Here is a 25,459-nt window from a genome sequence, read left to right as displayed (position 1 = left end):
TGTATCTTTTCATGAAGCATACACAGGCTGCTCGGATCTGAGCTCTCCTTTAAGAAGAACGTGCCTATTTCCACTCAGCCCGGCCACCACTGGGCACCTAAAGCTAGAAGTCATTACGGGTAGCTTTTCTGACAGCTAATACAATGGCTACACACACCCACTAGACACAAGGCTTTGCAGAACATCATGTTTCTAAGATACGGTGGCCCACCAAGTCAAATCTCAACTCTGATCTTTGCTCAAAATCAAATATGTCATCGAATGAGATTTCTTACTTTATTTAGGACTACTGACTACAAAAGTTTAACTCCATTCACTACCTCTTAGCATACGAGGGGTACCCCCAACAAAATTTTTCCCCCCATAGGTGTGCATTGAAATAGTATTAAAAACAAACAAACCCTTATCACCTTCAAAGTACTCTCCATTACACTTAATACATTTATCAAACCTGTGATTTGATTCTTGGAAACAATTTTCAAACTAATTTGTTTAGATGGCTGGTTGTACCTCCCTTGCTTTTTTTCCTTCACCTCCTCTACATCATCAAATCACAGTTCCTTCATGTCCCTCTTCATTCGTGGAAACAAAAAGAAGTCGCATGGAGCAAGGTCAAGTGAGTAAGGTGCATGGGGCAAGAGAGGCAGGCTGTTTTATGCCCCACACTAGTGCACTGAGATGTCTGTGAGAGCAGGTGCATTGTTGTGGTGGCAAAACCAGTCTCCTATCTCCCACAAATCAGGTCATTTTGGTCACACGCTGTTACACAATCTTTTCAGGATCTCTTAATAGAAAGCTTGATGAACAGTCTGACCTGGTTGAATGAATTCCAAATGCACTATCCCCCCTCACATCAAAAAACAAATGAGCATCATCTTGATCTTTGATTTAACTTGATGAGCTTTTTTTTTTTGGAGAGGTGAGATGGCGTCTTTCACTGCCTTGATAGCTGTTTGCTTTTGGGGTCTTAAGAATAGCACCATGTCTCCTCGCCAGTAATGACTTTGAGAAAAAAATGTCTGGGTCGCTTTGGAGCTGTTCTTTCAAAGTATGGCATGTTTCTAGTCCATGTCCTTTATGCAGGTCAGTCAGAACCAGAGGCAAAAATTTCACAGCGACTCTTCTCATCCACAAATCTTCTGTTAAAATTTGCTGAACTGAGTTCCAAGCAAGTCCACATAATTTCCCCATTCTCTATAATGGTCTGTCGTCAGTCTTTGAGCACATGTGCACGAATTTCGTCGATGTTTTCATCGGTTTGGGAAGTTTATGGTTGTCCAGAATAAGGTTGGTCATCAATCAACATGTCACCTTTTCTGAAACAAGAAAACCACTTGTACACTTGAGTTTTCCCCCATAATGCTGTCCTTGTAAGCTACAGTCAACATCACAACAGTTTCTGTGGCATTTTCCCCATGCAGGAAACAAAATTTCACAGCTGCACACTGTTGTCTGAAATTGGCCATCACAAAGACAGGTTTGAGCAAAACTGCTCTTACAGAAAAATTCACTGTGACCAGAGAGAGCCTTCCCAGAGGATGCCACTGGGTGCACTAACTCAGAGTGAGTTGCTCGATGCTCGCCTAGGGGAAAACTGCATACTACAAAAGCTCCATCCAGCGGTGCTTCTTTTGGGTACCTGGGTACCACCTTGTAGGTATTTAACCCTCCCTTTCCCTCTCCATTTCTCAGTGAACTAACTCTGATTACTTAGGAGGGAAATGCACAGGGTAAGGCACTGATCATCTGTAAAAAGGATCTTCTTGCGCTCGTTCACGCCATTAAAAAAAGCATATGCTAATTTGTTAATCATAGAAAACTTATTGTTATGTGGTTGGAAAACAGGGTCACCAGCAGATGTTTGTTGTTGTCTTTGAGTCTATTGTGAATAATGACTCAGGGGACAAAAATACAACTATAATATGCAACGGGAGCATTTTATCCAGATTGCCTATGAACTAATTTCTAACATTCTCCTATTACACTTACGGGGTTAAAACAATGAAGCAGACACAAGACCCACCAGGTGTTTATAAAACAATATAATATGGAAAGAGGGACTTTGGGGTGAGAATTTATTGCTTTGTTTTGTGCCATGGAGTCAAGTTTGACTCCCAGCCATCCCACGTGCCAGGGTAGAACTGTCCCCCAGGGTGTTCAAGACCGTCATCTTTAAAGGAGCAGTACGCCACCTCTTGCCCCGGCAGAGCCGCTGGGTGGGTGTGACTGTGAACCTTTTGTTCGTTCCGCGCCGGAGTGCGTAACTGGTGCTCCACCAGCGCTCGGTGTGGCTTTGCTTTGGTAGAACAATGTGCAGAAAGCCTTGTGTTCCTTTCTCGGAACTCCTCTTCTTCCCTGGGAGAAATGGCTCTTTCATATCGCTAACTGAGCCCAAGATAAGTTAAGAAAGGCAAACAGAACCCTCACCAGGTCACATAACTCCGTTCTAGTCTTTAGAGATTCGTTTTGGGTGGGCGGGGAGGACAACTTAATTTCATAGCAGTACTTGCTCCACTCTTAAAATAAAACAGAAAGGATTTGGGGGATCCTGCTGTGGAGGCCACCCGTACCTCCTCGGTGCATACAGCTTTGCACCTGCTATCACGTGCTGCCGTGGTAAAGACCATACAGCGTGGAACACTGGGGACCCCACGCAGGTAAGGGCCATCCTGCTTCCAAACTGCTGGTGACTCCGGAAACACAGGCCCTCTCGAAGAGCTTGATCCAAAATGGGATTCACCTTTGCCATTCTTTTTCTTCTCTCAAACGGCCAATTCAGGATGCCAGTGATCCAAATAAAAGAGTTTTGTAACCAGGCTTCTCTGAACTTTGTAACTTTGCCTCCCCTGCCTGCCCTCTGCCCTGTATTCTACATTTCTTCCCACACTCCCTTCTCCCAGATAACAAAATGAGCCGAGCCTTAAGAAATCTTATTTATAAAGGGGCTTTTATACAAAGAGTTCATAACCCTGTCATGTCACATAGCTATCACTGGAGATTTCCAGCTGAACAAAAATTCAAGTTTCACAATGACAGAGTGGTGATACAATTAACCTCTCTCTGATTAATGAAGGGAGGGCAGTTGTGATTTACAGTCAAAATGCTGCTGCTCTAAGGCCCGGGTTTCTTCAGCGTTATACATTAAGGGGAAGGCCCGAAAACAGACCTGTCTCTGAAATGGTGGCCAACATCCAAGCCTCAGGCAAGAGAGGCAGAGGGGAGAGAGCAGGCGGTCGGTCACCCACTGGGAGGCAAGAGGCTCTGAAAAGAAGTTCTTGTTGAACTACTAGGGAGCTTCTGCCACGGGCGCCGAAGAAAGAATCTGCCACTGGGCCATGAAATAAAGACCTTTTCTGAGAAGTATAATATAATAAATGATAGATACATCTAAACGGCTTGCAACTTCCCTATAAATGTGATTTTTGTACCAATGGCATCTACAAGCACAGATATGAAACAGGGACTATATCCAACGGGAGATTGTAATGATCTTTATTAACATACTAAGCACTGAAAATGTCCTTGGCCGCAGAAGGAGGGGGAGAGAGAGAGAAACAACTAGCTGTGCCTGTAAGGTTTCAATTAAAAACAAACCTGCACAAAACCAAAAGCAATTAGCTTCAAAATTACCCCAACAATAATTTAGTCTGTATTTCAATTAACAAATGGGAATGTCCTGTCAGTATGGTTGGCCTGCACTCAATGTACTCCTCAAAAGTTGTAATTAAAATTAATTAAATGTCAAATGCCCCAGGAAACCTCATTAATTAGTAAAACACCCAGTAAATATTTTTGTGGAGGATTCATTAAAAAAAAAAAGTAAGTACCCAGTCATGAATATTCATATATCAGGTATACATTATGAAAATATGTCCTTTAATGATTTTCCTAAAATGAATACTTTGTAGCAGAAAGGCAACCAAAAATACAATTCAACAAAATAAATGGAGAGTCAAATCGATTCTCACAGCCACCGCACCAAGTTTGTAAACACTTCTATGACCATTTCTTAACGGGGTGGCTGGGTGAGGCTCCCTGTTCCGTGCGCACGATTGAGAGCTCGGGCAAGGACCCAAACCTAGCCATACGCAGGAACTGACACACCCACAGCACTTTCTCAGGTTGACTCTCTGCTATTGGCTCGCTGACCAGCATAGCTTTTGGGCACTCACTGCAGGTTTAGATTAACACACAGCTTTTTAGCAAGCTCTAATTCTTCAAGGAGCCCTGATTCTCAATGAACGGACACTGCTAACCACACGGCCCACAGTTCCAAACCAGCCGCCGCTTCTACGGGCATTAGACGAGGCTTTCTACTCCCCTGAAAAGTTTTTATTGACCTATATGGTCGCTGTGAGTTATAATTCACTCGGCGGCAGTACATTTGGTTTAGGAGCTAGTTCTTCAAACCCTCTCCATCGTCCCTTGCAGGATTGTAAAGGATTAAGATCCTCATTACGGCGAGCAGTTTCAGTGTGACTATCACAAATTTGGCTCCACAGCTAGGTCACTACCCCACCAGTCAAGCATCGTAGTTAGATGACAAAGGAGGTTTGTGCTACTCTGTGGCCCAGCATTTAGGAGATCTAGCACGATGAAACTGCCCTACAAACACTCTGGTCCTTGGGTGATAACAATGGTTTGGGGTTTGACACATGAGGTTGCCACACGCCGCAGTCACTGGAGGGCAACCAGCACCAGTGTCCCCTTGCGTTTTTAGCACGTGAGGATGGCTGCCCCCTCCCCTGGCATTGTTCAGAAGGTGCCCACCCCGATGTGCCCTGGTGCCTTTGAGGAAGGGTCTATGCATACGAAGACTACTTTTCTTCTCAAATCCTCACACCAGCTAGGAGAGAGGGAAGCACTCCCCAATACCACTTTCTATTTGACCCTAAATTGGAACACAACCTAATTGGAACCCGCTACTGTTTACTGAATGCTTACCAAGTGCCGGGGAGAAGTGCCAAGTACTTTGTACAATGCAATAATGCAACGAAGAAGCTGGTATCATCCCCACAGGAACTGACTCAGGGAGCTTAAATATTCCGCTCAAGGTACAAAGCTACGCAGTGGTAGAATGAAGACCCAAACCCAAGTATGGCTCTTGCATGCACTGCTAAGCCGTCTCTAGTGATTTATACACGTTGTGGAGCAGATCACTTGTCTCTGCTTCCAGTTAAATCTCCCTGAGAAGGGAAGTGAAGACTCCCTTGGGTGCCTCCTATATCCTCCCGTTTCCTCCTGCCTCACTCAGCCTGTCTGAGACAGGTCCGGGCAGTCCAACTGCTTTATCCTTCAATCAGCTTGCCCAAGCACCCAGGGGATCTGGCCCAGTTAACATGACATGAGATTCATCCTTTCGGTCTTATTTCTCTCAGATACAACAAAGCAGTCTGTTTCAGTTAAGGTACTTTATTTATGACAGACCTGCAGCCTCGCAACAATGAATGTATGCTAGCAACCAATAACTTAATCTTCGCAACCAGCTTCTCATAAGTCGTAAGAGGCGATGTGAAAGACTATCACAACAGCCAACAAATTCTTCATGAAACATGCACATAGAACTTGGTCTACCCTAGCGCTTCACAGCCTCAAGCTTCTGCTAGTATTCTCCTTCCCGGGACTTCAGAAAGGGCTGTGCTGTCAGCAACCACCCAAGAGTGAATGTGCTTCTCCCTGCTGCTGCAGAGACAGAAGGCATGGTGGCTGGGCTCTGGGTTCCTGGGTAGACAATGCTGCGTAAGTGGGTTCAGAAAGCCTGATAGCTTGGGCAACAGTTTATAACTTATAGTTCACATCAACCAGAGAACCGTGGAAATCAAAATACTCTATTATTAGACTTTAATGCACGATGATGCCTTCCTGTCATTCTTCTCCAAAATGACATGTCAACAGGTGAAAAACAAACACACAACAACCCCCCCAGATCAAACCCAACCAACCAAATGCAAAACAGCTCTGGAAAATGACACCTCATAGAGGGGACCTGGGGTTTAGATGGCAGACTCACCAGCAATACCTAGAAAATGAAGATTACACACCCTTCTGGTGGACTCACGCTCATGCTGACCCCGTGTGCTTCAGAGCAGAACTGCCACAGGGTATTCCAGGTGGTGATGATTCAGAAGGTAATTAACAGGCCTTCCTTCCAAGGTTCCTCTGGTGCAGTGTTTCTCAGCCATCCTAATGCCGTGACTCTTTCATACAGTTCCTCGTGTTATGGTGGCCCCCAAATCATAACATTATTTTTGTTGCTACTTCATAACTGTCACTTTGCTACTGTTATGAATCGGGTGACCCCTGGGCAAAGGGTCATCCACCCCTGTGTTAGACAGAGTTCTCTAGAGAGATAAAACCAGATTGCTGATAATTATATATCTATATAGATATATCACACAAGAAATGAACTGTTAAGTATATACAGATAGATAGATATATAATACAAGAAATGAACAGTTAAATTATAAAGCAGTACAAATGGCTCAGTTCGACTCACTCCCATGAGAGAGTTGTGAGGCACTGGCAATCCTTCAAGTCTTGAGGGCCACCAGGTAGTCCTCTGAAGAGAGAGCTAGGCTATCCCAGCATAGGTAGCAAACAGCAAGGCACGTCACCAACCGTCAGCCAGGTCACCAACTGTCCGTCCCCAGCTCCAGAGATGTACATTCCAATTCTCTGGTGAGGCAAGTCTTAAAGGGACCTTAAACTACAGTGACACAGTTCACAGGTTATGTGTCCCACAAGTAGTGTAGCTTGCAAACTGAGGCACAGAACAAGCAAGGCAGCCGCACACTGGTCCAATGATCAAAGAGCGAGAGAAGAAAGGCAAGGCCATGTATCTCCCTACCTTTCAATTAATCTCACATGTGTTTATCGGCCAGGCTGGCACAATAAACTATCTCAACCCCCAAAGGGGCCGTGACCCACAGGTTGAGAACTGCTGTGGCTGATGAGTCTTTTTGGACAGTAGTCAAGCACTTGATTGTTTATCCCACCAAACTGAACTCACTGCCAGAGTCGATTCTGATTCATAGTGGTCCTAACAGGGCAGACTAGAGCAGCTCCTGTGGGTTTGTAAGACTGTAACTCTTTATGGGAATAGACGGCCCCATCTTTCTCCCCAGTGGACCACCAAGGGGCATCTGGAATTATGGATCCAAAAAACCCACCCGGTTGCTACTGAGCCCCTTCTGACACGGGAACCCCGCGTACTACAGAGTGGACCTGCTTCAGAGGGCTTTGTTGCTGGAAATTGCCAGACCTCTCTTCGACGGTGCTCCTGGTGAATGTGCACTGTCAACCTTTAGACTAGCAGCTGACCACAACCTGTATGAGCCACCCAGGGGCTGGGAAACCACGGCTAGAGAGCCCCATGGAGGTTGGAAGTAGAAGAGCTGCTTCCAACACACACCAACGAGGATAACACAGTTCACAGGGCTTGCCAGTTCCCTTCATCTGGGGACCCCATGCGTGATTTTAAAACAGGAAAGAGTCACCCCTCTAGTGTGCTGAGCACACTCCCTCAGCTGCTAATGGGCCTCATGGTTATACCCCGTCTCTGCCTGTTCCTGCTGGGCAAGGCCCTCTTCTAACCCCAGCGGTGTCAGAGTTGGGCTGTCGGTGTAGATAACTGTATTGGGCAATCTTAAAGCAATATGGCTTGAGGACAGTTCTGAATGGCCGGAACCTCCTCCACAGAGGCGTTTCTGTCTGGATCCACAACCAACTTTGTTACTTCGACCGCGGGGAGGAGAGGGAGAAGTACATCCCTGGTGCCCGCGCAAGAACTGTAGTGTTGTGAGAAACAGCGGAAGCATTATCATGGGAGGGGGAGATGGATTTTCATTTCTACTTCTTGTCACTTGCGGGGGGAGAGCACAAATAGATGTCTCAGTGCGGGGCACTGATGCTGGGAGTGAAAGCTAGAAGTGGGTGAGAGGGAGGCAGGGCAGCTATCCAGCCTGGAGATCTTCACTTTGCAGCGGGGTCCTGCACGGTGGCCAGACATGAGTTGCCCACAGCCCAATGTGCTGCTCAGACTACAAACGATACGCTTTCCTTGCCTCTTTTTTATTGCTCTAGCACCTTCTAATCCTAAAATCCTGGCAGGGACACGGTCTGGCTGGCCTCCTTTGGAAGCTTTCCACCATGTTTTAACTGTCTGACGGGATAGCTGTGAGCCCGACGGGTCCTCTTGCTCCCGGGGCTCACTTCACTCTAACTATTCAAAGGGATGGGGGAGCTATATTTAATTCTGTGGGAGCACTTGGATTTATGCCTTATTAAAGTTCCCCTTTGAAAATTACAAGCTGAAGCCACATCTAACGGTGATGACGTTCCCCGGATCCCATGCACGTCCTAAATATGGAAAATGCATTTCATGGTCACAGAACCAATAAAAGCATGACTTCATCTGAAATGCCCTACTTTTTCTTGCTTTCTTCTTTGTTTGGATAAGTACAGCAAATGACTTCAGGTATTTATTCATTTTTTTCGTTTATAGCATTCAAAAATATTGGACACATTCTGAAAAGTCTTTACATCATAAGGTACTACAGTTTAGCACAGGGCTAAATATCTTTCACTCTCCTATGAGAGTTGTTTAGTTTTTCAGTTTCAATTTTAATTCTAGGATTGATTTATTTTTTCTGCAGGGGTGGGGGTAAGCAGGGTCAAAATCAACCCCTCAATATTAATGGTCAAAGAATCTTTTCTTAGTCAAAGGAAACAAAACAGAAACAAAAACAAGTGGTTCTAGTTTTCTATCTGTAGAAGCTGTGATGTAAATGACCAGTGGGTGGGGTCACTTTGGACAAGTCAGTCAATCTGGCTAAAGACAGGAGGCCCCATTAGGTGCCAGGTAGGACCAGTATTTTGCCAGGAAAGCTGATGTTGTCTTGTTCCTGTTGAGGATCACAGTCCTAACATTCAAGTAATATCCAATGCTGCCTGAGCACAGGCTATTTCAAATTGCCTCCAGTTCTGGTGAGGAGAAACCACACCTCACACATTTGAAGGACATCTTCAGGGAACTTTCTGGAATAAATACAATGACTAAGGACTCTATTTCCATCAAGGCTTGCCCCCAGTCTTCCCCACCACCTCATGGAGTGTCCAGGTCCCTGGATGATCCTATAAGGATCAGGGTAATGTTCAGGGCCTGATATGGCTGTGGGTTCTTCCGACCTGGGACAAACAGATAGAGGTGGGTCTCTTCTTGGGTTTATTTTTCAGTCATGAGGCTGCTTTACAAACAGCTAAGCAAGGTTGTCCCAGCTTCCGGTCCTCAGCTCACTCAACTGTCTCTGGATGCCCTTCTCTCTCAGCTGTCCACTCTTCCAGTTCTTGAGTATTCTCTACAGCCTACTTACAATGTCACGATCTCCACAAAGCCTTCCCCCACTCATCCCCCCACTCGAAGTACCTCTTTCTCTTCTGAATTCCCATACACAATTTTTGTCTATGACTCATGTTTATTGTTGACTACCTTTTAAGCATGTACAGCCATCATCTCTCTTCGTTACCTTCCCTGTATTTTGGAAAGGCACAGGAGCTCTGAGCCCAGGTCTTACTGAAGGCCACATCTGTAGCAGCTAGTCCAGTAACTCTACAGCCTGGAACCTGTGTCCTGCACACCCCAGACTTCCAGGGCAGTAGAGAGGGAGAGGGCAGGGATAACCAAGAAGACCTCTTTCCCCAAATTTGTGCTTCGGAATTGGTTTTGATGTTAACTCTTCTACATATTAGGATTCATGTAAATGTCTGCATGTTTCTTAAAGGTTTCTGCTGGGGAAAGAAAAAAGGCAAGGACCACAGTAGATATTGTCAAAGAAAGGAACAGAATTACACCTAGGTCCTCACCACTTTTCCCCCTACATATCACGAAATCCATTGACCAAACATGCCCAGCAAAGGTTTTGATTGGCTGCGAATCAGAGAACATGGTCAGAACAGAGGGTCCCTGTGTTCTCTTGCATTTTTACACTGAGGTTTGATGAAGCCTTCATGCCTTCTGAATGAGTTTTATGTTTAAGGACACCTGTGGGTTATGTGTGTATACGTGTAATATGCCCATGATGTCTTGATCTCAATGTAACCTCAGGATCAGAGGCAGGGTCCCAGGTGACGCTGATGCCTCTTGAGGCCCATTTGCCCCTATACCCCCGCTCCCACTTCGCTCCTCCCCATTAGTCTAAAGGCCATTCAAGTTGTTTGGGCTAAAAGTCTGGTACTTAGCCTGGATTTCTCTGTTTCTGTTCTTCCCACATTCAATGCAGCAGTAGCTGCAGCTGGGTCTACTGCTAAACACATTGTGAGTCAGCTCATTTCTTCTTGCTCTCTACCACTACCAATCACTACCAGTGGTCCAAAGCATCATTCTCTCATAACCTCCCTTGCTGCAATAGGCTCCCATTGGGTCCAGACTTTCCTCTCCCTAGGATTCAATCTACAGACAACAGAAGCCCAGTGCAAATCTCTCTTGCTAAAGAAACAAAACAAAGCGAAAACCCTTCCAAAATGTTTCTTATCACTTGTAGAATAAAAGTTCTAACTAGTAAAAATATAATCTAGTCTATTTCACGAAAACTTTTAACATTTTTCTGGCTCGAACACTCTTCAGTTGGAGGGCTTCCCTGTCTCTAAGGGAATGGTGAATGACTGAGCAGACAGATGGAAAAGGCATGCTCACCCCTCACAACCAGAAATCACTTACGGCTTCAGATTTGGGAGGCACTGGAGGCGGAGGTAGGGTGACATCTGAAGACTTCATTGGTGCTCCCAGAGCCCCAGGGACGGGAAGAGGAGAAGTCCCACATTTAGACCGGACCGAACTTCTGAAATGGTCACACCTGCTCTTCTCGCTCAGGGACCGGGTGAGAGGCGCATGGCTGGTCTTGCCTTCATCTAGCCACAGTTCCTCATAAGGAAGTTCTGGCTTGCTGAGGACACCTGCCGATTCTTCACTCAGTTCTGGGAAAAGGTAGTCGCTCCCACTGTCACCATGGTCCTGGTAGGGCAGGATGTCATTAGGGAAAGGGGCCCACTCCCCTCCCAGGTCTCTGCAGCCGTGGAGGTTCACCTCACTGTTGCCATGGAGATTGTTGCCATATACACAGACTGAGAGCCGGTGGAAGGACTGGGTGAGCTCGTCCCGGGCGTAGCTGAGGGAATTGGGCACATGGTTGTGGCCAGAGCACCGGCCCTTCTTGGGGCTCTTGCAGTCCTCGTTCCAGTCTGTCTTCACATCACGGACAGCCCGTGAATACTCATCAATGTCAAACTGTTCTTGGCAGATGCCCAGCCAATGATGGACCAAGGTTTCAGGCCATACCTCGCCCTTCACCAGGTGTTCTGGGAGGCTAAACTTGGGAACAGTCAAGTGCAAAGGGAAGTGCATGGGGAGGATCTTGTTGCTCCGCAGCACACAGCAAACCACCACGGTCTTGGTCTGGATGTTCACAAACTTGTAGCGGTGGCCCTCTCGGATGAAGTGGAGGTCGTATGGGTTTCTCGGCGGGGGACTCGGCACGGTCACGTTCACAGGGAGCCTGGTTTTCTCCACAATGTTGCGGATGGTGTGCTCACCCTCTTGCATCTGAAGCTCCAGGGGACTCCGAGTGCTAAATCGGCCCTTGCACTGGAATGGGAGGCTGATGCTCTCGTTGGTCCGGTGGTTCATGCAAATGAGGCACGGCATTTTGCCTTTACCCAGCTTGCTGATGGAGTTGAGCTTCCCAATCTTTTTGAAGATCGTGTTGAGCCGAGACTTTTCCTTGAAAGTCTTAGCATAGAGGATTTCCGCCTGGCCCATGAGGGTGAGTTCATCCCCAGTACAGAGGGTGATGTTGTAAACTTCAGTGTCTTCATTACACTCTCCTGAAGCAACCTGCAGGGGGATACGTCAGATTTAAGTTAATGTCCTCCAGTCTCTTAAAAATAGGAATAAAAAGCGCTTGCTGTTAACATACACAGGGGAACATACGGAGTTCTCTTTTAATGCCACATTTACACTCTATTTCTTTTATAGGATCCACAGGGCTCATAATAGGTGATTTTTGTCTGAGACATTAGTTTAGATTCTTAAAATCATGTATTTCCCACCCTCTGGAGAGTAAAACAATCTACATTCATTGAAAAAACATTAGGAGACACAGAGGAAAAACATAAAAAACAACAAAACCCCAAATCTAGAACAATCCCACCAACCCCAATGACTCTGATTCAGAGATACTGTCCTTGTTGCGATTGCTGACTGCTGTTGAGCAGCTACCAATGCACGGCAAGCCCGAGCCCACACGCAACGGGACAAAATGTGGCCTGGGCTGGGCCTTCTTCCCCATCAGATGTGGACTGAATCATGTGTCCACAGGAGTTTCACTGCTGACTTTCAGAAGTGGATAGCCAGACCTCGATCCTGGGTTTGGCTCAGTCTGGAATCTCTGCTGAAACCTGTTCAGCTTCAGCACAACATGCAAGCAGATGAGCAATGACTGTGTATGAGGTGCCCTGCCTGGGAAATGAACCTGGGTCTCCTAAATGGGGGACAAAAATGTTCACCACTGAACCACTGCTACCCACAATTCAGAGAGGGCCAAGGCAAATGGTTTGGGAATTCCCTTCCAGTCTATATTATGATACCTGTAGAGCAGTCTACTTGACTTTGAGAGATGAAAACTATCCTTTTTCCCCTCCTGATTTAAATAATCCTTTCATGAACACTACTATAGACATGCCCTTCACAATGATCTACATATAACCCCCTCCCAGGGGGGACAGACAACAGAAAAGTGGGTGAAGGGAGACATAGGTACGTGTAAGACTAAAAAAAAATTATAAATCAAGGGCTCACGAGGGAAGGCGGGTGAGGGTGGGGGGAAACGAGGAGCTGATACCAAGGGCTCAAGTCAAGAGAAAATGTTTTGAAAATGATGATGGCAAGAAATAAACAAATATGCTTGACACAATGGATGGATGTATGGATTGTGATAAGAGGTTTGGAAGCAGCACACTAGCATGTGTCATCACGAAGGGTCTAGGGGACCAGGTATCAAGCCCCAAAGGGGGCGGGGGGATCAGATCAACACGAATGAGGGGAGCGTGTGATGGGGACCCAATGCCCATCTGTAGACAATTGGAAATCCCTTGCAGAGGGGTAGTGGGGAGGAGATGAGTCACTCAGGGTGCAGTGTAGCATTGATGAAACATACAACTTTCCTCAAGTTCTTAAATGCTTCCCTCCCCCCACTATCATGATCCCAATTCTACCTTGCAAACCTGGTTAGACCAGAGGATGCACAGTGGTGCAGATGGGAACTGGAAACACAGGGAATCCAGGACAGATGAATCCTTCAGGACCAGTGGTGAGAGAGGTGATACCGGGAGGGAAGAAGGAAGGTGGGGTAGAAAGGGGGAACCGATTACAAGGATCTACATATAACCTCCTCCCTGGGGAATGGGCAACAGAAAAGTGGGTGAAGGGCGATGCTGGGCAGTGTAAGATATGATAAAATAATAATTTATAAATTATCAAGGGTTCAAGAGGAAGGGGGAATCATGGAGGGAGGAGGGAAGAAAATTGAGGAGCTGATTCCAGGAGCCCAAGTGGAAAGTGAGAGTTTTGAGAATGATGAGGGCAACGAATGTATAAGTGTGCTTTACACAATTGATATATGTGTGGATTGTGATAAGAGTTGTATGAGCCCCCAATAAAATGATTTAAACAAAAGGATTGAAGCAAAGGATTGAAACAAAGGATTTAAAAGCAAAATTATTTGTTTCCTGTTCTTTTAAGTTTATGAATAGTTCATGTTTATTGAATATTAGATAATAGATATTAGACATATTAATATTAGAAAGAGGTGAAAACTTGAAATTCTATACCATTCTAGCATGATTTCTCTAACTTTCATTTAAATAGAATTCCAAAACTAAACGAAGCAAAAATGAAACAAGATGTATCGGTTTATCACATCTTAGAAACACACACCATTTTTTATTATGTCTAATGAAAGGTTAACCGTCACAGATTCTGTCTCCTCCATTCACGTAAATTCTGATGCTGACCTGACAAAATCCCTTACCTGGGGGTGATGTGCCAATACTCTCTTTGACCAGTTCCTTATTAAGCATAGAGGTGTTCAAAGGATTACCAATTATAAAGGAACTTCAAAAGAAAAACATTCCATTATTTTCTTAGGATAAAATCTCAGAAGCAGAAATGCATGGGAAAAAGTGACTTGACAGGCTAATACATTTGTTTCCCATTATTCCCCATTAATTTACACATGTTATGTTGCCACCGGAGTGCTGTGAAAGTCGGTAAGTTTACTTCATGTTTGTCAGCAAGAGGTCAAGCGTTCATCCTGAATTTATGATTCATCTTGAATATCTTCCATTAAAGTATCAGTGGATAGTTGGATTTAAAATAAAAAACGTATCTGGCTATTTAGATATTTTCTTCTATGAATTGTCTATTTGCGTCCTCTGCCTATTTCCTTCTGGGCCGGTCATATTAGTAATAACCGTTTGTATAATCTGGATGTCATTTACATCATGTCTTCTCACTGGCTGCGTGGATCTCGGTTTTTTAGTTCTATTTCTGTATTTAAAATGTACAGTTCCTTTAAGCACCAAAGATTTTCTTTCCTCTGAGGTAGTCAATGTTTTCAAATTTTCCCTCTGTGATTCATTCTTGGGTCTTCTGCTATTTTTAGTTGAGACGATACTGACCAGCGTTTTTGAACCAGGGTTGATTTTGGTTACCAGGACATGAGGCAATACTGGAGCCCTTTTGCTTGTTACGAATGGGGACATGTCGTACATTTAGTAGGAGAGCCGGGATGTGCTCCATGTCCTTCAGCACACAGGACAGTCATCTAAAGCAAAGAATGATCCAGCTCACTCTCAATAGTACCGGGGAGAGCAAGCCCGATATAATTGCCAGTATTTCCTCCGAGTCCACTGATGGTTTCATTTATCAAATATTTAACCAAAATTTCTTTAGTGCCTATTCGAAGATAGGGCTTTAACTTACAATGATTTAATACAGTTTACTGTATAAAAATGTGTATCTGGCACACTTCCTGAATCACCACATGTTCTATGTGGATGTGACATGCCACCTTTATAGACACAAATATTTTAATTACTGTATTTTTACCTTATATTTTCAAATCTATTAACTACAGCACTCAACTGTGGTTAATCTGATTCAGAAGGTTTTAGATGGTCAAGAAACAATAGACGCAAAATCAAAGCACAGAAAGATTTACAATATATATTACACATGCAGCGCTAACATCCTGAATGAATAAGCAACTAAAAAAAATGAGGACCAAAAATCCTACACAAAAATTGGCAAAAGGCATGAAAAACTACTCCACTAAGAAAGATGCTTGATGATCTTCAAACTTATAAAAAACGGTATTGCATTTCTTTAAAGCAAGGGGGATGTAAATTAAAACTATACTGAGATATGATGTCTCACCTAGCCGACTGGTAAAAATTGCAAAGTGTGACATTGCTCTCTGTTGGCTCGGCTAGGCTAGAGTGAAATATGTACTCGTGTATATAGCTGGTCTGGAGTCCTGGTGGCGTAGTGAGTTCCACGTTGGTCTGCTAATTGCAAGGTTAAGTAGTTCAAACCCACCAGCTGCTCTACAAGATAAAAATGAGGTTTTATTCCTGTAAAGATTCACAGCCCCAGGGCCAGTTCTAGAGAGTACTGTAGGGTCACTAAGAAGTAGCAATGACCAGATGGCAGTGAGCTTGGTTTGGCTTTGGACCTTGCTGGTAAGAACAGGGCCATGATAGAACCCTTCAAGAGGACAATATCTAACCAAACAACATACTGTATATACTAGTGTATAAGCTAAGTTTTTTTGAAGCACATTTTTAAGGCAGTTTTTGTGGTCAAATTAGGTGCCTCGGCTGATCGGCTTATACTCAAATACATACGGTGAGTGTTTTTTCCTTGCTTGTAGAACTTGGCCCTGAAGGCAATCCTCCAACAATACTCAATTTCACAGGGTATCAGTGTATTCAATATAGCATTGATTATGTTTGTAAAAGGTTTAAAATGATCAAAACCCAAACACAGGCAATTGACAGAATGAATGCTGACACACAAATGTAATATTTTACAAAAAGTATGACAATGATCCTAATGAATCAACATGGGGTTACATATGGGATGTACCGTTAAGTGAAGAAAGCCAAGTTTATACAGTATACCACCTGATTGTGTCAGAAAGGAGGGGGAAATGCATATACTAAAACCAGAAAAAACCATATAAAGCAGCAAACAAATGATTACGTTCGATTGGTAGGGGTGGTGAGATAGTTAAAGTTTATTGTGCCAACCTGGCCGATAAACACATGTGGGGTTAATTGAAGGGTGGAAGGATAAATGGCTCGGTGAACCTCGCCTCTCTAGTTCTTGGGTCTCTTGATTTGTGATGGTCAGACCAGGGTGCAGCTGTCTTAGCCAGTTCCCTGCTTCAGCTGGCAAGGCTCACTTCCTGCAAGACATCCCTGAGGAGAAGCCGCATGGATCTACCCCTATGCATCCCTGGGTGCTGGAGCAGCCGTGTGGAGACCCCTGCCAGCGCTGAGATGTTTACATGCTCACTGATTTGGCTTTCCTCCTGCAGTTGCCGTCATTGCATGTGTTTTGTGAGAGGGAGGAGGGCTTTGTGGATTGTCGGGTTAATGGGTTCATGTTGGACAGCACTAGGTAGGGATGTTTTCTTAATGTGCACTTACCCTTTATATAAAACTCTCTTATACACATGAGTTTCTGTGGATTGTTTCTCTAATGTACCCAGACTAACACAGGTGGGAACATGGAGGTAGAGAGTACTTATTTGGGATTGAGTGAAACCTCTCTGAGTGAATAAGAACCAGAGGCACCTGTTTTGACTGCCTCACAAATTCTACTTCAAAATTAAGGATACAGTTAGGACTGGAGCTCTTTTGTAACATAGGAACTGCCTGTAATTTTTTAAAAAAAGGTTTTTGACATAAAGTAATATGATTGTAAATCATAACCAAACACACGGCCACTGAGTCAATTCTGATTCACAGCGACCCACACTGACCCTTTTAAAGGACAGAGTAGAATTGCCCCTTTGGGTTTCTGAGGCTGTAAATCTTTCTGTAAATCTCCTGCAATATTATTACAGTATCCAGTTAATTCCAAACAGACATATAATTTCCTCCAGTTTTTCTTTTCTTTAAAAAAATTTTTTTTAAAACAATTTATTAGGGGCTCATACAACTCTTATCACAGTCCATACATATACATACATCAATTGTATAAAGCACATCTGTACATTCTTTGCCCTAATTTTCTTTTTTTCCTCCTCTTTTCTTTTTTTACATTCCTCCAGTTTTTCATGACTTTCATTTCTCCTACTAACATTTCAACTGGTTCTTCATTACCAAATCTGTACGTTTGCTGCTGATTCCTCTGTGTTGACTATGTCTTATTATTTTGTGTGTCTGGTAGGTAGTTTTTCTGCAATAGATTACTTACTGTAATCCCTGCCCCCAGCTCATTCTCTTAGTGTTCCTAGAGGATCGTAGGCAAATGATCAAAAGTTTATGCTCATCAGTCTGAAACCACCAGTGTTCTTTCTGCGGGAGAACGATGAGGCTTTCTACTCCCGTGAAGAGTCACAGGCTCAAAAACTTACAGGGGCTTTTCTTCCCTGGGCAACAGGGTTGCTATCAGTCAGCATCGACTCAGTGGCAGTGAGTTTGCATTTTGCTCTCATCGCCTGTCTTCCCCGACCTATCATCAGAGTGGTAGCAGTTCCACAGGAGGATTTTGGGGTTGATTTGGATGTTAGTGTACACCATAAACTCGGAGAAATTTGTTGGTTTGGGACATGTCTTATCCTCTCAATAATGTTTCTTTCCGATTCTGGTTCTCTAAAAGCTTTTCTTAAGCAGTGAATTGTTTTAATCAAACACTATATCAGTATCCAATAAGATACTCAAATTTGTTACAATTTTGATTGACTGACTATAATAGTGTATTTCCAAAACATAAAAAACAATCCTACATGCTTGAGATAATCTCTAGTTATGATTCAATTAAAGATGTATTACATGATTCTCTTTGATAGTATTTAATCTATAGTTCATGTGTCTCACTCATAGGCATGATTAGTTTACAGTTTAATCACGCTATCTTTATCAGGTTCATATAACCCTGGGATTGATTTTTTTATGTAAATACAAGTGGGAAAAGTGATCACATTGCCATACAGTTTATATACCTCACTGAATAGTGGCCATCAGTAATGATTGCGAAAAGCAGGTAGAAGAAATCGTCGATGATCCTTAGATTCATAGAAGCCGTAGCTACAAGATTCTCATATTTGGAACATGTACTTTTGTAATCTATGTTAGCGCTATAAGAACCAAACAGCTCTGCTGTCTCTATAATGAGGCAACTTTCTGTGGGAGGCATTGCGGATACAAATGGCAGTGCAATATTGCTTTGATGGCGATTCAGACTACTAAGGCTTGCACCCAATGATAGGAGACTGAGATAAGGGTCACACGTTCGCCCTCAATTTAACTATTGTCTATTTACATGTGGAGTATTTGTCCTGTTTTAACCTTGGACCTGGGAGCCCTGGTTATATAATGGTCATGCATTGGGCTGAATGATCCACATGGTCAGCAGTTGGAAACCACCAGCAGGGTTTCCACTAGGGAGAAATACTGGGCTTTCTACTCTTGCAAACACTCACAGTCTCGGAAACCCACAGGCGGCCGCTGTGAGTCATCATCGACTTCATCGACTCGATGGCAGTGTTTTTTTTCTTTGAGCCTGAATCCTGGGCCTCTGGAGGAATATGCTTAGAAAGTTTAAAGAATTAAAACTTTCAATTTGGACTATATCCAGTCCTTCATATCCACAGCTTCTACATCTGTGGATTCAACCAATCATGGTTCAAAATAGTTTGGGGTGTAGTGGGGAACAATTAAGGGATCAAAGCCATCCCTCTGGGAAGGCATCAAGAGCTATTTGCATAAGGGGGCTTCAAAATGTTCATGGGAAAGGGAGTGAAAAGACCATGGGGTTTTGGAACCCCACTCCTAGAGCATGGACACTGGATTGAGCATTGTAAGGTGGCTAGAGATGATTTGGAGCCTGGCGATGTAGTGAGGACATGTTGGACTGCTAACCACAAGGTCAGCAGTTCAAAACTACTAGCCACTCTATTGGAGAGAGATGAGGCATGCTCCCGCAGGAAAGAGCTGTACTCTCAGAAACCCAAAGAGCCAGCTTTATCTGGCTTGTAGGGACTGCTATGAGCCGGAATTGACTTGATGGCAGTGAGAGAGATGACAACAAGGGAGGATGTGTATAGGCTCTAGGCCAACACTATGACATTTTCCATACAGGACTCGAGCACCTGCAGGCTTTGGGACTCCCAGGGAAGGGGGAGGTCCTGAAGGACGGCTGTCACTTCAGATTGACAGGAAAGCTGGCAAAGGTAGTTCAGAGCATTCCTTCTGGAGACTCTGTACCCAGCTTTCCCTGCTCCCGTCTGACATACCATGGTGCATTTCTCAAAGCTAGGGATTAATAGTAGGATAATATCATTAACTAAATGAGAAGCTTTATTTGGCCTGCAGTCATTTTTCACCACTAATGTTCTTTTCCTGTTTCAGGCTAACACCAGGCTAACACACTGTATTTTGTGCTTTGATCTGTGTAATTTCTGGGTATTTTTAATGACCTTGACTCTTTCGAAGAGTAGGGCTTAGGAATAATTACTCTAATATAAGAGCTGAGGCGGCATTCATAAACACCAGGACTCGCACCTGTGAAGGCTGACTTTCTTTCCCTACAGGATCTGTAGCTTCAGGAATTCTATGGTGTTTCTCTCCTGATTTGGGCCATAGAGAGTCACTGCCAAATTCCATGTGCCTTGGATGCTAACTTTGGTTTGTCCAGAAGGCTTTCGTTTCCAGCCGGTATTTAGTTAAGCTGAGAGCAGCACAGACCAGGGGTCAGCAAATTACAGCGCATGGTCTGGTCCAGCCTGCTTTTATAATTGAAGTGTTAATGAAAGGCATCCACACCTCTTTATGTATACGTATTTACTTATGTTGATAGATCTATGGCAATTTTCAGGCTCCAGTGTCAAAATTGAGTACCTGCAACAGACATTTATAGCCACAATACCTAAAACACTGACTAACTTGTCCTTTACAAGAAAGTTTGCCAGTTCTGCGCTAATACTGATGAACGCAAAGAGCGATGTCCTTAAAAATGGATACATTTGAATGAATGCTGAAAGTGGACTTTGGGGCCAGGGCGTGGTGCCCCAACAGACTGGACTGGAAAACATTCCTAGTAAGGTGACCAGATGTCCCGCTTTTGGGGGGGCAGTCCTGATTCTTAACAATTTTTCCCGTGTCCGGCTCCTTTTCTTGGCGGGGGCCGGGCGTGCAGTCCCAGTCCCCGTTATGTATGGAGGCAGAGGAAACGGAGTCTGGTCCCCTCGGCATCATGTCTTCGGTGCCAGCGGCTGCCCATCCGCTGGTTCTATCCTCAAGCGCCGGGACAAGGGCCCGGAAGAGCAGGCCGGAAACGAGGCTCCGCTCCTGGCTGCTCATTTCGCCCTCTTTGATTTCAGGGTTCTGGACGCCGCCTCGGAAGCGGGAGCGGTCATACCCCCTTGTCTCACCATTACTGATCAATAAAGACTCCGAGCCACAAAAAAAAAAAAAAAGTCCTGATTTTTGGAAAGAATGCACCACAAGTTACAGTATACGGTTTTCGGTTGCCATGTGGCTATTTCGCCAGGATATGAGTTTTATCAATGGTGTCCCGCTTTACAATGTTAAAATCTGGTCACATTATCTTAAAGGCCAAAAAACAGCCCTTGAACTAACTACAAGCTTTTCTTTTTGTGGTGTTTTGTTTTGTCATTGGTTTGTTGTTGTTTTGTTGTATATTGTTGCTTGGTTTTGCTCTGCCTTGTTTTTGTGCATGTCATTATCTCCGCAGGTCTGTCTAAATAAGATAGGCTGGATGAACCATTTGGAGAAAACAACGGGATCAACAGTTCTGAGGGACATGGAAGAGGGGAGGTGAGGGTAAAGGTAGTGGTGTTAACAAACCCAGGGACAAGGGAACAACAAGAGATCCAAATCGGTGGTGAGGAGGGTGTAGAAGGCCTGGTAGAGCATGATCAAGGGTAATGTAACCAAGAGGAATTATTGAAACCCAAATGAAGACTGAGTATAATAGTTGGACAAGAGGAAAGTCAAAGGAAATAGAGGAAACAGCTAGGAGCCAAAGGGCATTTGTAGGGGTCTAAATAAATGCATGTACATATGCAAATATATTTATGTATAAGGGTAGGGAAATAGATCAATGTGCATATATTTATAAGTTTAGTATTAAGGTAGCAGAAGGACATTGGGCCTCCACTCAAGTACTCCCTCAATGCAAGAATACTGTCTTCTATTAAATAGGCATTCTATGATGCTGACACAACCGCTGAAGACAAAGTGGGTGAATAAGCAAATGTGGTTAAGAAAGCTGATGGTGCTCGGCTATCAAAAGATATAGCATCTGGGGTCTTAAAGGACTGAAGGTATACAAGTGGTCATCTAGCTCAGAAGCAACAAGGCCCACGTGGAAGAAACGCACCAGCCTGTGCGATCACGAGGTGTCGAAGGGATCAGGTATCAGGCATCATCAGAACAAAAAAATCATATCATAGTGAATGAGGGGATAGTGCAGAGTGGAAACCCAAAGTCCATTTGTAGGCCACTGGACTTTCCTTAAGAAGGGTCTTGGGGGCAGCCAGTCAGAGTGTGATAGAGCAATGATGAAACATATAACTTTCCTCTAGTTCCTAAACACTTCTTCCTCCCCCACTATCATAATCCCAGTTCTACCTTACAAATATGTTTGGACCAGAGGATGTACACTGGTACAGATGGGAACTGGAAATCCTGGGAATCCAGGGCAGATGATCCCTTCAGGACCAGTGGTGTGAGCGGCAATTCTGGGAGGGCAGAGGGTGTGTGGGCTGGAAAGGGTGAACCGATTACAAGGATCTACATGTCACCTCCTCCCGGGGGGACAGCAGAAAAGTGGGTGAAGGGAGACATCAGATAGGGCAAGATATGACAAAATAATATTTTGTAAATTATCAAGGGTTTATTAGGGAGGGTGGAGCGGGGAGGAAGGGGAAAATGAGGAACTGATGCCAGGGGCTTAGGAGGAGAGCAAATGTTTTGAGAATGATGAGGGCAATGAATGTATAAATGTGCTTTAGACAACTGATGTATGTATGGATTGGGATACAAGCTGTATGAGCCCCTAATAAAATGATTTTTTAAAACCCCCAAACAAACAAAAAATGGATACATCTGGATTTGAATGCTGCCTTTACTGTCACATAACCTGCCATTACTTTTTTGAGATCCAGATTCCTTATCTGTAAAGTGTTGGCTATGTGAACACATGCAAACAGCCTCTGGTTTGTACCTGGCACATGTAGGCTCAGTAGATGAAGGCTAGTGCTGTCACTACTGCTATTAACTGTAACAACAATTTTCTTCTTAAAATCATTTCTCTCTGCTTTCCACATCCTCTTTTCATGCTGGTTTTTAAATTTCTATCAACTACTGACTCTTTTGATAGTAAAGAACTGTTCACATTTTTCATGGAAAACATTTACCCGGAATGAGACAATGTTGGAATCATGTCTGAAAAAGTCATCACATTCCAAAGGAAGTGAACATATTAAACTGATTCAGAATAGGTTAGTGTAGGACAGATCTGTCTCCGAAATACTCAGCTGCAGTGCATGCCTCCTTTTTATGGGAACTTTGTAGAACAGTTGGTCGATCCCCCATTTGCACCATGACAGCAATGCAGATGCTGGCAGAAAAGCAGCTCATGAGACTGAGATCGACCGGCTCATTCACACACTCAGCAGAGAATTTCCAGTGAACATACAGTGAGCAAAGGGTACTTCTCCAACATTAAAGAGCACGAAGGGGTATGTAGCTATCTCCTTAAACCTACACATGCCCTATCCTTCCTAATTCACCCATGTCAGCCTTCCAAAATGATGAACTTATATGCTTCCTGAGGGACTGCATATCAAAGGAATCCATAGAGGATCTCCATCCAGCTTGTGAGAGCGCTGATACCTTCAGAAGCTGGACAGTTCATGCACAGACGCCAACAACCAAAATTATCCTCACCAGATGTCACTGTCTGGGCTCAGCCAGCAGTTTCGGCTATGTGTTCCAGTATGTGTGCACTTCCAAGAGCCGTTTCCTCCTTCTCCTGCACGTAATAATGCAACACAGACCTGAGGGGAAGCTGCAGTGCCGGGTGCCCAACTGACGTCATCATCCATGCACACAATTAGCCCTGCAGGCGTTATGAGGCGATGGGACGACCAGTTTCTCGGCCACTGCCAGTGACAGATGCATCATCTCATAAATAACTGTTCTTCCTTCGGCCACCGAGCCAAACCGTCCCCTCAGGTTTCTGCAGATGTGATTTAGATGCATGATTTCCTTCCTTTTATATATTTATTGGTCCTAATAGCAGAGGAACAATGTGCTCTAAGTGCTTCCGTATGTGAGCCTGGTTAACGTGTCCAGTTCCAATGTTTCCTGAGAGGAAGTCCTTTAAAGAGCGTGCTATTTACACAACGCTAGTCCGCCGCATCCAGGAAAAGTAGCGGGGTTCTACTACTACTCCCCCCAATGCCTCCTAGAATTCACATCCTGTGGGCAAGCAATGCAGCCCCTGGTGGCAGAGAGGTGAAAGTACTTGACGGCCAACCAGAAAGTCTGAGGTTCAAATCCACCACAGGCTCCGTGGGCGAATGATGTGAGCAGTTTGGTCTAGTAAAGATACAGCCTTGGAAACTCTCTGCCCTAGGGGGTCACCTCCATGGAGATGGGGCTTGGGGCCAGGCAATGCTGTAAACTACGGGTGGGCAATTTCCCCCAGGCCCAGCCGCGGATGGTTCTGGCTTTCTGTTCCTTGAGCCCAAACATGGTTCTGGCTTTCTGTTCCTTGAGCTTTCTGTTCCTTGAGCAGAAGTTGACATTTCAGCTTGGAGTAAAAACCAGGAACGAGCTCACGGACATCCAGATTGTATAGAGAGAATTTGATTAATCTTACATAATTTCCCCCAGCCTTCAATTTCCCCACCCTGAGGAAAATGGCCAAAAAAGGAGAAGGAAAGAGCATGAAGCATCCAAAATAAATGGTAATTCTGCCTGTGCTTTTTTAAAATCAGGGAGCAGGGCAAGGGTGACCAGGCGAATGTCAGGGATGGACTCTGGCCACGCAGCCGAGGGCTGGGCCACTGGACGTGTTTCAGGGCCTCAGACCCTCGGCTGACAAGCGAGCACTCAGCTGCCTTCCAATATGGAAACAATTAGCTTCACAGTTGTATTCAATTTCTTATGAATGAATCTTGAAAATAAATGACATCTGACTCTGTTTTTTTTAAACGCCCTGCTTTTTGAAACTGGAAAATAAGAAGAGGTGGTGTCTATAGTCCATGCTTCTCCAGGCCCCTCTTGAGCTGACCGCATTCAGGGTGCACAGTTACCATTTGTATCGCGGTATCTGGAAGACGGCTAAGGACTGGCAGGCAGGCAGAGCTTTAACGGCCAAGAGGCTGCAGTCTAGGAGAGGTCAGGGCTAAGAGGAAAAAGCTGCATTTCACTCCCTTCCGAATCAAGCCTGTTACTACTTCCCAGCTCACAGCAGAAAGTGTAAATGACAGCCATAAACAGGGACTCCGAAAGTAGTCATTCCAACAGGCACAACAGGCAATGAACGGGCCAGATTATGTAGGAACCATACTCACTTGTCACTGAATCAATGCCAACTCAAAGCAACCCTACTGGACCGGGGAGAACTGCCCCTGTGGATTTCCAAGGCTGACTTCACTGGAGCAGAAAGCCCAGTCTTTCAGAGGACCATAAACCACTGAATTCTCAGGAGAATCTCCCCAACTAAAGACAAAAATCATACACACCTCAAACTGAAAGAGGTGCAGAGATCACCTCAATGAATTCCAGAAGAGCGGGTGATGATTAATTCAGATTTTGTCTAAAGACTTCCAGATAGCAGAAAACAATAACTTGTTTTTCAAAGTTTAAGGAAAACAGAATTGTCTTGGATAGCATTTTTGTTAAAATTCACAGCTATCTCCCAAAACAGGCTCCCTACAATCAATTGCACACTAATGGGTCCAGGGGGAAGTGGTGGGCTCAGTGGTAGAATTCTTGCCTTTCTTGTGGGAGATCTGGGTTTGATTCCCAGTCAATGCACTTGATGCATGTTCACCACGTGTTAGACGGAGGTCTGCATGTTCCTCAGATACTGCATAGGTTAGAATCGCGCTTTCATATTAAGGCAGCCTAGCAAGAAAGG

General features: G+C 44.5%; 1 protein-coding gene and 1 non-coding gene across 5 annotated transcripts in view; one reads left to right on the top strand and one right to left on the bottom strand.

The window, feature by feature from the left end:
• GAREM1 (GRB2 associated regulator of MAPK1 subtype 1) overlaps positions 1–25,459 on the bottom strand; it is a 227,961-nt gene that overhangs the window by 12,885 nt on the left and 189,617 nt on the right. For all 4 annotated transcript variants that reach the window (XM_075533065.1, XM_075533066.1, XM_075533067.1 and 1 more), the window contains exon 4: positions 10,715–11,887. In XM_075533065.1, coding sequence (XP_075389180.1) covers positions 10,715–11,887 — 1,173 coding nt within the window. The remainder of the gene's footprint in view (positions 1–10,714; positions 11,888–25,459) is intronic.
• On the top strand, positions 20,448–20,596 carry LOC142428386 (small nucleolar RNA SNORA57). The gene has a single exon (XR_012780298.1). It is a non-coding gene; the product is annotated as a small nucleolar RNA SNORA57 (small nucleolar RNA).

This window comes from Tenrec ecaudatus, chromosome 15, assembly GCF_050624435.1.
Source record: "Tenrec ecaudatus isolate mTenEca1 chromosome 15, mTenEca1.hap1, whole genome shotgun sequence".
In the NCBI taxonomy this organism is placed as follows: Eukaryota; Metazoa; Chordata; class Mammalia; order Afrosoricida; family Tenrecidae; genus Tenrec; species Tenrec ecaudatus.
Note: the sequence above shows the minus strand (reverse complement) of the source record. Positions and strands in the feature narration are given on the sequence as shown.